Below are 14,229 nucleotides of genomic sequence, written 5' to 3'. Positions count from 1 at the left end.
CAAGTTGGATCCAAGCACTATGCGTGTATGTTAAATTGAATTCAGAGTTGAGCTTTGAATGGGATTTTCAAAAGATCTTAACTGACTTAAGAGCACCAGTGTCACTGGGGCTTTGTTTTTAACTCTTGCTGGAGCTTTAAAAATCCTTCTGGTGTTGCTATAGGCCATATGAAATACTTGTATTTCAACAGCAGCAAAAAATCCAAATGTGATGAAAAATTCAAATTTTCAGCATAGATACACTTCCTTTTCTTTTGGATAAAGTAAAGAGAAGTTAGGCCACATAAGTGCACTTTTTGCTTAGTGCTGCAAACACACATAATCTTTAGGTGATTCCCTAAGGGAACTTCTGGGTTGTGCTGAAAATGAAAGAAATAGCAAAACAGTTTTAAAGATGACAGTTATGCATTTCTGTCTGCCACTTGGATTTAAGGCAGATGACTCAGGAAACTGAAATGTTCTGTTTCACCCCAGAGCTCTTCCCTAGCTCCTGTTAACTTCTGTTTTTCTGGAGAGCTGGTTTCCTTTGCATGAGAATTAATCCCAGCTTTACCTCTTGTTTATTCTGGTGATAATTAGAATAGTAATGCTTATTATTTCTCACTTGGAAAGTAGCCTGCCATACAGACCTATGTTTGCTAGCAGTTAGATTTTGGTAATTCCCAGGTTTCACATGGGATACTTGGAAGTACAAAACTGTTCTAAATCCCCTCATTAAGGAAACATTCTTGTGATGATGGGGTGAGCAAGTCCATGAGTGTGATCATAAATTACAAGATGTACTTTACAGGAAGACACTGTAAACAAAAGCATGTAAGGCAATAGGAGCACGATTGGATTTCTGTGTCTCTCTCTAGGAGCACTACTTACCTTTGGGAGAGTATCTTTATTCCAAGTACATACTGGTATCTTAAATGTCTTCCTAAAATAGCATATGTAACTTCAGACTGAACTTTTAAAGAGGGGGGAAAAGGAGGGAGGGAGGGAGGAAGGGGAGAGGAAAAGGAAAGGGGAAAGGGGAAAGGGGAATGGGAGGGAGGAGGTTTCATACTAACAGGCTAGCACAGAAAATAGATTTCCCCCCAAGACATACTATCAGCCTGTACAGGCAAGTGAAACAAAAAAATAGCAGCCAAACCAAAGAAAAAACCCACAAACAGGCAGAGAGGAAAGGGACAAGTTTAATGATAGAAGAAAAATACAGATATTGAAAGTGGAAAACAGATAGAAGGGAAATCTCCAAAGGATTAAAATATTGCTACTTTCTACTTCCAGGTAAATGCAGTATAAATATTTCCTGAGTTTTCCAAACTATTTTTCCCCCAAAATTTCCCATCATTCTCCTGAATTTTAAGAGAGAGATGGATCACTTGGTCATTTTCTTCTAATGCAGTCAGCATCCCAATCCAGAATTGAAAGGGTAGAGTGTAATTTTGGAGGTCCAAAATTCAAAGGAGTGATTTTTACTGGCTTGATTAGACTTTGATTTCCGCCTGCTGTCTGCATCACAACCAAGTGCCTTCTTCTGAACTTTGATTGCAGTTTGAGTTACCATCATGGGACCAAGCTAAGGAGATTTTGTTCATATTTAGGAATGTTTTCTTCATAAAGATAGATAGTTGTACACACCCCCCCAATGATATAAAAGGTCCCTAATAGGTCTCTAAGTAGCTGAATGATAGTTTAAACAAGTATAGCAACAGATTCTGCCACTGTTATTCATAGAGGGATGCTTTAATCTTTAGCTTCACACTTGGGATGGATTTTGATCCCCTTTGTTGTGTGAGAGAGCACCTTGTTTCAGCCCTAGCACCACTGATGGTAACAGGACTGCTTTTACTGAAAGACATGCTAAACTACTCAAACATAGCTCCTTGGTTTCAGCAAGGCTCTGTATTTGCTTTGAAGACCATAAACTTCTTAAGGACTTCCTACAGTAGCAGTATTTCAATCCTTAGTCCCCAGTACAGCAAGTAAAAGGTGAAGGAATAAGACCAGAGTAAAAAGATTTAGAGTGGGAAGAAGCACTAGAACCCCAAGTGAAAATAATAAAATGTGTACGAGAGACCAATAGGAAGACATAGTCATAATTAGGATTTACTGTCAGTTACTACTCTGGGTGCAAGAATCAGTGCTCTTGACTATAGGTAGCCCTTCATTCTAAATCACTGTGCTTTCACAAGAAACTGGTGCTGCAGAACCCAGCTCCCCTCTCTGACTGCTCCCTAATTTGGATTTACAGACTCCTCTCTTACTTGCTGGGTTCGAGGCAAACTCTGGCTAAAAATATGCCTGCACGTGGGATGTCAAATTTCCCCAAAATGGGAAATCTCTAACAATTTGTCCAGCTGTCTTTCCACCTCTTTTAGTCTTCAGAACACTCCAGCATCTCTGATAAGCACGTTCTCTGTGAAATCACAGAGGCAATTCATGATTTTTGGATCACAGCTGATCCACATAGCTTAAAAGCTAAGCCCCTGGCTGATCAATCAGATTTCCTGTGGAAGGACCTTTGAGCCAGGAGAGATCCTGAGTGAATTCCGTGGCTCTCTGTGCAGGCTAAAGGTCTATCCAGTTGTATTCTGCTAGAGATCAGTCAGAGTCTAATACTGTGTCTATTTGATGCTATGTTAATAATACATATTACTATTAGATAATAAGGCACTTCTTTAAAAAAAAACCAACCACCAAAGTCCTCAAATCCCTAGGTCATTAGAACACAGTTGGGGAGAGGGACAGAAAGAAAGCTCTTCTCTATTAATTTGACGTATCAGGAATATTGCTTACTGTTTCTGTTGTAATCCTAAAGCAAAAACCTAGTGTCCTGCTCACTTCAGGCAATGGCATCTCTTCATTTCAGAATGTTTGTCTATAAAGCACCTGGCGATACGCAGAAATGTGCTAAAATTTGTATCTATTTTGATTCCTTCAAAAAGTTCAATGACTTTGGACCCAGATTTGAGGTGATACATCTGACATTGTTAGGTGAGCTAAGGAATAATACCACTGGCACCGTTGGTTTGCCGGGTGACCACTGCAAACCAGTGACTGCAAGCAACGTGGACACTAAGTTTGAGCTCTAAGGTTTACTCTGCAATAACTGATGGCTTCCACACCTGTGCAGTGACTCCAGCTTTCTTGGCTGAAAATTTTGGCCTCGGAGCAGTAAACAAAGAGGGGGTGGTGGTTTCTGGCTTAGAAAATGCAGAGTAGCCTGGAGGTGAATATGATTCGTTTACTGGGAGGGAGGCATTTGACTGGAACGGAGGTTGGGAACCGTAGGCTGGCACGGAGTACACTGAAGATGGCCGGGCCCTGGTGGGAGAGCCAGCACCGGGTGGGAGGAAGGTAGGCAAAGGTAGAGCTTGCTTGGAAGGGGGCAGCTTCGATGTCTGCTTCATGGCAAGGCTTTCCTTAGGAGGTTGGAAAGTAAATAAAGAGGGATCGAGTTGATAAGGCTGATGTTTCATAATATCCAAAGCGTTGAGACCTTTCTTAGGTTTTCTTTTTGTGTTTTTGGTGGTGGCAGCAGCAGACTTGGAGAAAGCCTTGGAAGCAGCAGGAGGGTAAGATGGGCAGTGGAGGGGATTGTAAGCAACGGGCGGAGGCGCTCGGACGTTGGATGAGTATTTCCAAGAAGCTGGCAAAGATGGAGTTGGAGATGGGGCTCGTGCCATGTTTGCCTGCACAGTCTCTGAATCCACCACATACTTCTCCATCCGGGAGTGCCTCCTGGCAAACAGCTGTGCTCCTTTCCCGCTCATGGCCGGTGGCATCTCAAAGGGTGGCTTCGTTTCCCCGGCACTTGGTGTGACTGGGGGTGGCTTTGGGGCATAGTTGGGACTTGCCAGGCTCGCCTGGGGCCCTTTGAAAGGACCAGCTAAGTTGAGAGTACTTGGGGGATGGGCAGGAGAATGAGGATACTGTGGAGATTTCGGTGGTGCGGGATATGCTGCCTGAGGTGAGGCTGGTGCTGGGAAAGAAGGAGCCTTGTTAGCAGCCGCAGCTGAAGGTGACCAAACCGGTGAAACTGGAGCACCGGCAGAGGGAGAGACCTTGAGTGAAGGTTTTGGAGCAACAGGAGGAGGGGCCTTTTGTTTAGATGCTTGAGTCTGCATGAAATTGCAAGCTTCTGCTCCCAAACTGAGGTAGTCTTCTTCAGGTCCTGACTCAAAACCAGCTCCAGCACCTTTTTTGCCCTCTGAATTGTGTACAAGGGACAAGAGGGCGGGATTGGGACTTACTTTGGGTGCATCTTTGAAGTTGAACATGGGTTTTGAAGTGCTTCTTCTCTTTGCCTCTTGCAGTATGCCAGTTCTTTTGGCTGGCACGGCAATCCTTTCATCTCTGGATGCTATGTGTTCCGTGGGCTCCGTGGGTGCCCACATGCTTGGGGCAGCCTTGCTGGCCACAGGAGCTGACACAGGTCTGTAGAAAGCCTCGGCTGGTGGGCTGACAGAGCAGTAGGGAGGCGGCGCTGCTGCATCTGAAAGAGGACTAGTGACATTTCTTACGGGTGAAAATGGTGCAGCTGCTCGGTTTTGAACCCCAGAAGGGAAGGGTTTAGCTGTTATATTCAAAGATGGTGCTCTGGGGGCTCCAGAGGACTGAAAAGGGAGGTTTGTGCCTGGTGCTAAGCCAAAGCCATTTTGTTGCACCATTTTGCTGTGGTTCTGGCTCACGTCTGTGTAGCTTTTGCTCACGCAGGTCTGCTGCCTCGATGTTTCCTCCTCCTTTGATTGATAGACTGAAGAGCTTACTTTCTGGAAGTTCTCTGTCACGGTGGTTTCCCTGTGTTCCTCTGTCTGCACTGTGCTGGCCTTCATCTCCTCTTGCTCGGCCGTAATCTGATCCATCCTCTGCCGTCTCTTGGCAAACATGAGGGCCCCTTTCCCTGTGCTGTCTGCGAGCGTCTGCATCTCCTCTCCACTCTTTGTCTTCTTCTCAACCTCGAGTAGACCACTGTCCCAGTCAAAGGTCACAACCTTACCGTCCTTCTCAATGTCAGAGAAGAAATCTTCATCTATTTCTGACTCGCTGGTTGCAAGCAAACTCACTTCAAAGGTGTTTTCTTTGTCCCCCTCTTCACCTTCGCCCTCCTCACCCTCGTCTTCGTCCCGTTCTAACTCCCCAGTCCCGTAGCTCACTAAAGTGTATTTCCTCGCCCTTTGGCGGCGCTTCTTGAACATCAACACCCCCTTGGAATTGGGGTTGGGAGCTGCTGTCAGCAGCAGTGCAATACTTTTACATTTAGATTTGGCTTCCTTGACCTGCTTCTCTGACAGGCTCTCGCTTCGTCGGAGCCCTGTGGAGAGAATCAAAGGACACATTTATTTACAAGCATCCCACACAATTACAATTGCTGCATTTATCTATACTGAGTGTTATCCACCCTCCCCTTTTCCCATAGTAAAACATTTATTTTCTTCTATATGGAAAGCTCATTATACTTCAGCTTTTCTCCCAGTATCAGCTGTGTGGTAAATTCCATCCCCAGCATTCCTTAGAGTCACACCCATGCAAGTTCAAAGGCTTCATTGCTTTCTTTAGGACTCTCTTAGTTCAACAGGGATATTATATGTGTCTTTATTTCTAGCATTCTTAATTTTTATTTCCACAAGTAATCTCAGCAGCAACAGGCAGGTGATGTTTTCTCACTCATCCAATTTCTGGTCAGGTATTTACTGAGTGTTTGACCACAATTCCTGGGCTTCCAGCAGCCATTCCCAGCAAGCCAGACTGTTTAATATCTGAGACCAAATGAAACCGAGCATATTCTGTCAGACAGTGGTAGCACCTTCTGCCATTTAGGTGTTTATTTTACTCCTATAAACTACAAAATGTGTATAGTTGCTATAGGATGCTTTTATGTGTTAGCTATTTAAAAGCAAGGATACATCCAAAAAGGCATACACAGAAAATTATTAGCTTCAACTTTCTGCCCCTTGGAAGATGTGGGAGTTTGGCTCAAGGAAAGCAGGTTTCAGTCTTTTAACAAGCATTACCTGCCTGGAATATAATCCAAAATTCTGTAGGATGTAAGAGCTCCAGAATATTTATTTTGAAAATGTGGCAAGAGTGAATACACAACTGACTTCTCAAGAGTATTCACTAGCATATATCAATGGTACATATTTCTTAAAGCATAAATTACTGGTTTTCATCAAGTCATGTGGAAGGGGAACAGATGCAGCTGTAAAGCTGATGGATGCTGTCTACATTAGCCTGACTGCTTCCTTGTTATGGAACATGGAGCATGTGCCTTATGGGGCAATGCTGGTCAGGTGGTGTCCCTGTTTTTTTCCTTTCCTCATACTCTACCACTACATCTCATGAGTGACAGCCTCAATAGCTTCTCCCTTCAGAAAAAAAGCTGGAATTCAAAGCTCTTCCTTTTGAGATCGATGATCCCCTCCACCTAATTTCAAAAGGAAAAAATGTACCTCTAATATAAAAAAATAGAACAGTAAATTATTTAGTATCTCTTGCAAGCATAAATAAAGCAAACTTATTAAAGAAAGCCATGTGATGAGGTGTTGTCTATTCATGATCCTTTTAGCTGTGTCAGTAGATGGAGTCTGATACTTCTCCTATTAAAGACAATTGGAGTTTTGCCATTATGCCAGATGGCAGCACAACTGGACCAATGGTTCTCACAAGAACTATGAAAAAGAGCATGGCACCCAAACCAGCAATTTGTAATATTTTATCGTGGGAGAGTCAAATCACAAAATCCTTGGCTCAGTCCTGTGACCATGTAAATGGTTACAGTAGTCACTGCAGACTATTTCCAAAAGTACAGGCTGTAGTGTTATAGTGTTACCTGTTCAGGTAAATATAATCTGATTATTATTTACAGAGGAAATTCCTGCTACAGAAATCAAGCACCTGTAATAACTGTTCTTCTCTAGTTCAGACTGAAGTGCTGCATTATAACTTCTATTTTTGCAGAAAACATGCTTAGTATTTGCTGCACACAGAGTATTCCCTGTGCTCAGCAATTTGTTCGTTCTAAAATGTAGATAGGATTTTAATAATAATAATAATGCAAAAAATTTTACAGATTTAATCAGTGATTCCTAAGGATAGTGACCTGCCACTAGATGAGAAGAGACTGAGATTATCGTAGTTGACACGGGAAAAGAATTGGATCTATGTCCTGCTTGAAAGAAGAATTTATCAGGTAAAATTTAGTTTATGCTTTGTACTTTTGCCTTTTCAGACTGGCACTGCAATTAATTCTTTAAGAAAGACAGGCACAGTCCCACAGTTGCTTCTGACTTCGCAGCCAAAATGTGAAGCATGTGCACTTTTCTTTTGTACTTCATTTAATATGCCCAAAATATGTGGGTTGCATACAGACACTTAGGCATAAGTCACTGCTTAATCCACTTGCCAATAAGACACAAATGGTTGTCATGCTAAAAATATGCTTCCAGAGGAATTAGCAGTGGGTTAGCGGAGGAGTTCCAACACTGCATATGAAATAGCTTGTTGCTACAGTATATCACTGCACACATTCAAGCACCTTTGACATACTGCTGCTAAATCCCCAGACAGGATTCTTCACATTGCTGGGAAGGAGCGAGCCACCAACAAAGAGGTCCCAGATGAAGAAAATAATAAATAAATAAATAAATAGGTTAATTAGTAAATAATGCACATCTACACCCGGTTAATTAATACTGGCTCCAGTGGCAAGTTTACTTCCATGTAAACTTCTTGGACACATTTTGAAGCTGACCTCTGGGTATGGGAGTCAGGAGAAATAGCATGTTCACTTTACAGTCTGGAGAAGGCTGACAAAACCAAAAGGATCATGTAACAGTTATACACATGCTAGTGTCTGTCAAAATCTCTTCTGCAGGCAACATCAAGCTTTTCTACTGGCCCTTTTTATTAACTTTTCAGAGCAGTGGCATGGCTTTGATTCTAGATAATGCAAATGGCAACACAAAGCTTTTGCTATAAAAGGAGAAATCCCCAGGATTCACATGTGCAAGCAGCTTGCTCTTTTTGTTAATATTCTACAGATTACCTCTGAATATGCATTAGAAGACCAGCAGAGTTCAGCCCTTTCTGGAGATGTAAGTATTTTTAGTTGGACAAAGTCATGAGTTACTTTCAAAGTGGAAGTCTAGTAAGCACAGTTATTCAGCACAGTTAAGGCGTGGGTATACCCTTGGCTCATGACCAGGAGCATTGTATTACCCTGAAAGAATATCTAAAGCAAGAACAGAAACATTCTTTAAAAGAAAAAAGGAGAGGGAAAGTTAGAAAACTGCAGGAAAAAAAAAATCTCTAAACATTTCTTTCTAATGCCTTCTAAATCCTGAAATTATATCTAAAGTTACAAAAGATGCCCTCAGGCAGTGCAAATGATTAGATGGGACATACTTACTTGCGTGCCTTGCCCTGTGCTTGAGAGGTCTGTGTTCCTTTTCCGAGGGCTTGTTGTCTTCTCCCTGCTCTGTGCCTTCTGGTGAGATTGCAAAGGAGAGGAGGGAAGGAGGTGCTTCTGACTGCCCTCCTTCTGCTTGAGAATCAACACACCCCCTTTCAGACAGAGACCTGGGTGCTTCCTGCTCCCTGTCTGAACAGTCTAGGATCACCTCCACCCTGGGGATAGATGGAACTGCACCTTGGATCCTCTTGACCTCTTTGCTGCTGGAAAATTGGACTACTTTGTTTGACCACTGGACGTTGCCCTCTTTCACACCTAGGGGAATTGTGATGAGGGGGCTGGTCCCATCCTGTTGTACACTGGCTCCTCTTGCTGAAGGGGGGCATTTCTCTGCTCCCAGGAGAGTCACAGCAGGAGCACTGGTGCCCTTGTGGGTGTCATTGGAGAGGGACAACTGCAGCTCAACCACAGTCCCTGGCCTTCTTTCTTCTGTCTTCCCTCTGAGAGCAGCCTCGTCTGCCACGAGCACTTTGGAGGTGCCTATCACTTTAGGAGTAATTCTGTGGCTTTGTGTGGTCTCTTGTTTTGTCTCAGAAAAGTTTACGTTGCTTTCTGCTGCTCCCTGGTGAGTCCCACTGTATATCTCTGTGATGCATAAATCTCCACGGGGTCTCTCTTTCGCCGTGGTAATTTGCAGTGTGGTGTTCTCCCTATAGTCCTCATTTTTTATGTTCTCAGGCTTTCCATTTGCTCTTTCAGCACTCAAGGTTTCGTTTATTCCACTGGAGGATCTGCACATACATAAACAAGTAATTCCAAAAATTAAGCTGCTGTAAGCACAGCCATTGTAAGTACAGTTAGAAAAGCAGTTTCTCTAGAGAATTTCACCCCTTATATTAACTGTGGTACCTGCTAGCAGGTCCCTATAAATAGAAGAATTTTCTCAGAATGTAGAGGTCTTAAATTGAAGCATCTTTGTATCGTTCAAGATTCTCCAACATAACAGTTCAGGAAGAGGGAAATTACACACCAGTGGTAGAACTGTATCATTCCTAACATCAGTGTACTTTCCCAGACACATTTCTGTTATAGGGTTTCCAGACAAATGCTGCTGAGACTTCTGGGACAATATTTCACATGTTCATCAGAAAATTAACTTTGCATGACACCAGAACAGGGGTTAATTTTTGGCTCTGTGGCCACTGCTGCAACTGTGTTAGGCACCATCCTCACATGGAGTTCCTGTACCACACAGTTCACTCTCTAAGGGATACATAAGAACTGGATGAGGATCAGAGGGAGGGGAATGAATACTTAAAATACACATTCAAAGAATTCCTGTGAGGATCATCGTCCTTATATATCATGGATCAATTAAAATACTCTGGGCCTCTTCCAGTGATCCAGCATAAAAGGGTGGGGAACTTATGCAATATTTCCTAGTTATTTAAAAATATGTATTTCTAACTGGAAAATGCTGTTTGCACTTCCTGAAGCCTGCTAAATATCTCAGTGTAGCTCCTTTCCCTAAACTCTTAATTCCCCTGGCCCAGTTAGGCTGTTTTACTGGTATTACTCTTTAACTCCTTCTCTCAGTACTCTGGACCATACTGACTACTATTAATTTGAGAAGAAACCTTCTCTGTACATCAAGACTACAGGATGCTATTAAGACTTTCTATTGACTAGAAGGTAGCAAAACACTTTTTCAAATGAGAGAAGCAGTAAGTTCCCTCGGTAAAGTATTAATATTAGATATCATGGAGATTTTTGAAATCAAAAGCAGTCCTGGGTATTCTGAAACTTTGAAAGTTCCTAAAAAGAAAGGCTGGAAGAAGCAACAGAAGAAATAAATCTGTCAGTGCACTGAAGAAGCTCCAATATCACTTGCTTTCCTAGCCATGCAGCACACCGTTTGTGGCAGTCTGGGTCTGCCTCAAACAGCACAAAATGTGTAACATCCATTTCACCACATGTGGAGCTACATAAAGGTCAGACGGATTTTAATTTAGGGAGCCCCTTGTGAGTGCTGCTGGATCCCATCAGATTATGCTGTTTGGATGATCAATTGTACTGCTCTCAAGCACAGATAAATTACAGAAATCTGTAAACATTTCCATGTAAGATATGGACTGGGGGCTGGGCCAGCTAAATGTTAGCCTTTATTGGTAGCTGAGTGATTGTGTGTATGTGTGAGAGGGAAAGATTTCCACCTTAAAAGGCCCTTGCTACGTATGGATATACTTCTACTCTATATAGACATAACTGTTATCCTCTGTCAAAAGGCAGAATACTGGGTCTGACCTCTTTTTTGTCATTTAAGATTCTGTTTTGTCAAATTATTAATTACTTTTGTTTCAGGCCTTTCCAGCTCGCTGCAGGAACAACAGCCCTGGTGTAATTCCAGGAAGGAAGCAGAACCCATGGAGTCAGCACGGCAGGGTTTGTCTCAGACTCATGTTTTACTCCCTACATGGTGCATTTCATGTCGGTATGCACTGAGCACACTCCCTCCTTCCCCCTGGAAATGTTCTTTCTAGACTCAGCAGTAGCCCAGGAGTCGCTCACAGTGATGTGAAAAGGGCAGGCTGGTGTTTCAGTCCCCACTCCCCGTGTTTTTCCGGATACATCTGTTCAGCATTTGTCGGGAAGGTCAGGAGATGCTCCCCCACATGGCATCTGGAGAGTGCCCACCCTGCAGGGTGTCGCTTTCCTCTCATCCTGCAAACAGGACATTTTCTGGGCTCTGCTGCTCACTAACTGACTGTGCTTTACAGGGAATTGGGAAAACTTTTTGTAGACATCAAAGGCCAAGTAGCATTTTTTTAAACTACTTTGGAAGCCTAATTTGCCTCCCAGTAAGATTAATAAGAGCAAAATTGGGCCAACAATTAACGCCTGTGAAAACCTCATCCTTCATGCAAATGGTTCAGGAACAACCAGAATATTCCCAATGGAAAATATTCTTCCCTGCCAACAAAAGATACTTAGATGTAAAGATCACCATTGGAATGCCACTGTAATTATTCTTTCCTCGTGATTTCAAGAGTTTTCTTGAGGTGGCTGCTAACAAGTGGCTGCTCAGGAAAGGAAGGATTTGCTTCTCATTGCTCTCAGAGGATGCTAAGACACTTCCTGAAAAGTCCTTCTGGTGGTAGTGCTAAGAGGGATAGTACCACAAACAAGGTGGGAGGGGAAGAGAAATGTTTCAGTCTATTCTCCCATACTTGGGAAGATACTGGCAGCACAGGCTGGGATTTGGGAGAGATGAGCTGGGGAGAAGAAATTCAAAGATTCTCACAGTGAATTCCTTTAGAACATTTTGTCCCTTTCAGAGTGTTGAGCAACTGCAATTCCCTTAATATTTCTACTAGACATGGTTTCCTTCCATGAAACACTGAGTTAGGTGGTGTAAGCAGTGTTTTGGTTTTGATTTTCAGGACGTGCCTTGCTGTTCACCGTACATTCAAGCAGGGGCAGGGGAGAGTCCCTCTCAGCGAGAGTGTCCTGCGGCCTTCAGACAACTGAAATATCAGTTATAGAACAGCAACAGGCAGGAGTCAAAGCATGTGGAGCTATTTCTGTGGCTGCAAAGACAAGTGGTCAGCCACAAATACCGTTTTTACAAGTGCAATTCTCGGAGTCACATTATGAATTAAAAACATAAGAATGCAGGTATCACATGAGGAGCACTCAAATGGTACCCTTAAGTCCTTACAAGGAGCATGTGTGGAAGTTTCAAGTCTTTTCTTCCTCTTCTTACCCCCAGTGAAGGCAATTCAGGGTTCATCTTGTCTGAATTCACAAAGTCTGGGGAGAGTGTGCTTGCAGGAGGTGGACAGGCATTGGAGTAGACTGATGTGCAGTGAGCAGATTTGCAAATTTACATGAAGATTCCCCAAGAAACTCAAAGCATTTGCAAAGAAAATTGAAATTCACTCTCACTGTTTTATAAATGCAGAAGCTGAGACCCAGAGAGCTGTAAGTGACTTGCCCCACCTCATCTAGGGAGGTGATAACAGCTACAGAAATAGAATTCCTGACTTCCAGACCCTCTTCCCCTTCTGACTCCTAACGCATTCTGCCACCCAAGAAGACCATTTGCCATGTCATCATCAAGGCATATCTGTGTAACACACTTTCCCCATCTATACAGCCTTTGCTTTTTGTAAGCCTCACTTCCCTATCTGTGGGGAATAACAACACTTCACTGCTTCAAAGGGGGAGAGAGAATATTTGAACTCAAGGCTCTGCAGTTTGCAAATATTAAGAATACTTATGTTGGGAGACTGTATTCTTAATTCTGTGCCCAAACACTGCTGTTGAAATCATATACATTAATTCCTCCAGCTCAAATACTCTGTCTTCCCACCTTTTCCATACAGACAAGCAGGGTCACAGACATTAGCAACAGGACTATCAGAAGCTCCCAGTATAAGTCTGTAAAATGAGTGTGTTCAAAGGCAGCATTTTCCAGGTGATTCCCTGAGTTGCACCGAAGCATTCTGAGCATTCCTGTACCTCTTGATAAGCATCTGCAGGACGTCAGTCAGGCTTTCCATGAGAACAATGACTTCAGCATAGGTCAGGTCTCCACAGGGCTTGCCATTGATGGACACCACCTCATCCCCCTCACACAGCCCAGCCTTGGCTGCTTTGCTTTTGCTGCGAACCTACAACGAGTCAAAAACAAATTCCAAATTGCATGATGAGCATTCATTTGAAAACAGCAGCAACCAGGTCCTCAGCTTACTTCTATCTGTACCAAAGAAAAAGAATCAATAGTATTGGTCATAACAAATTCCTAGTAACTTGTCGCAGTTGAGGTTAATACTGTTCTGGCCAGTAAAAACAAATGCAAACCGTCTGCTTTACTGATCTGATGAGCTAGATGTCAGACAGGCTGGATTTATTATTTTAAAACTGGGAGACATAGAAATTTGGGACAATAATCAATTGATCAGTGTTTAGAAGAAATGCCAAAAACCTCATTAGTTTCCCTGAAAATAAAAGACTACTAGAGCTGAAATCTACACCAAGATTTGAGAAGAGTGTATAAATTCAGGCCTCTTTGGGCAGACTGTCAAGATCTACATTCTGTTAGGGCTGTAGGTATAGAGACTCCTGGTATACTGGGCATTTTTTTCCTTGGATGCCCAAGTGTAGATTTAGTTGCCAAACTATAAACATCTGTATCCCTGGAGATCCTAAATCCATGTTTAGTCATCTCAATGAGTGCCTTAATTTATTATAGTTATGTCATGCCTGTTATGGTTTAACCTTCCCTGCTAAGTTCTCATTCAAGAATCTTATGCAGCTCAGTTTTTGCTGTTTCACTCCTTTTTCCACTGGCAGCATGTTATAACTCACCATGGTCTTTGTATAACAAAACCTAGACAGTTTAACACCACTCAAGGTATGCCATACAGTTGACTGCTATTTTTAAAGTACATATTTGGCAAAGAGTGTGTTATATTAACCAGGATGCTTGCAGGAGTCTATTTTAGAGTGACACATACACAAAAAAGGGCTGTCCTTGGGTTCTTTGATCTCAGTCTTCTACCTGTTGGTATGACTACTTTGGCCTTATATGATATTCAGTTGGTGATTACGTGTGTTATCCTTATTAATTCTCACAGCATTTTCTTGAACATTTTTAAAGAAGTAGCATAGTTCTATACTCTTCATACTACACTCACAGCAGGAGAGACAGTCCCCACTGACTCTAGGGAAGCTACTTCTGATATACACCAAATTTGAGGGTGCAGCTGCCCCACAGACTCATGGAATTATCCCAAATCCATTATTAAGCCAAATAGGTCTTA

General features: G+C 42.7%; 1 protein-coding gene and 1 long non-coding RNA gene across 6 annotated transcripts in view; one reads left to right on the top strand and one right to left on the bottom strand.

The window, feature by feature from the left end:
• Positions 1-14,229, bottom strand: part of SYNPO2 (synaptopodin 2) — a 76,616-nt gene that overhangs the window by 13,164 nt on the left and 49,223 nt on the right. For 3 of the 4 annotated variants that reach the window (XR_010429833.1, XM_064651406.1, XM_064651407.1), the window contains exons 2-4: positions 12,926-13,077; positions 8,402-9,195; positions 3,117-5,305 (exon numbers count right to left, since the gene is read on the bottom strand). Coding sequence is in view for 3 of the 4 variants with exons in the window: in XM_064651406.1 (XP_064507476.1) it covers positions 3,117-5,305; positions 8,402-9,195; positions 12,926-13,077 (3,135 nt within the window). In the remaining variant the exon portion in view is untranslated. Of the gene's footprint in view, positions 1-3,116; positions 5,306-7,528; positions 7,545-8,401; positions 9,196-12,925; positions 13,078-14,229 lie in introns of those variants that run through there. The other variant, XM_064651408.1, reaches the window with a different exon arrangement.
• LOC135412658 (uncharacterized) overlaps positions 1-14,229 on the top strand; it is a 50,057-nt gene that overhangs the window by 22,589 nt on the left and 13,239 nt on the right. For both annotated transcript variants that reach the window (XR_010429834.1, XR_010429835.1), the window contains 3 exons: positions 7,064-7,183; positions 8,034-8,087; positions 10,766-10,846. This is a non-coding gene — a long non-coding RNA (uncharacterized LOC135412658). The remainder of the gene's footprint in view (positions 1-7,063; positions 7,184-8,033; positions 8,088-10,765; positions 10,847-14,229) is intronic.

This window comes from Pseudopipra pipra, chromosome 4 (genome assembly GCF_036250125.1).
Source record: "Pseudopipra pipra isolate bDixPip1 chromosome 4, bDixPip1.hap1, whole genome shotgun sequence".
NCBI lineage: Eukaryota > Metazoa > Chordata > Aves > Passeriformes > Pipridae > Pseudopipra > Pseudopipra pipra.
This window is presented reverse-complemented; position numbering and strand designations above follow the sequence as displayed.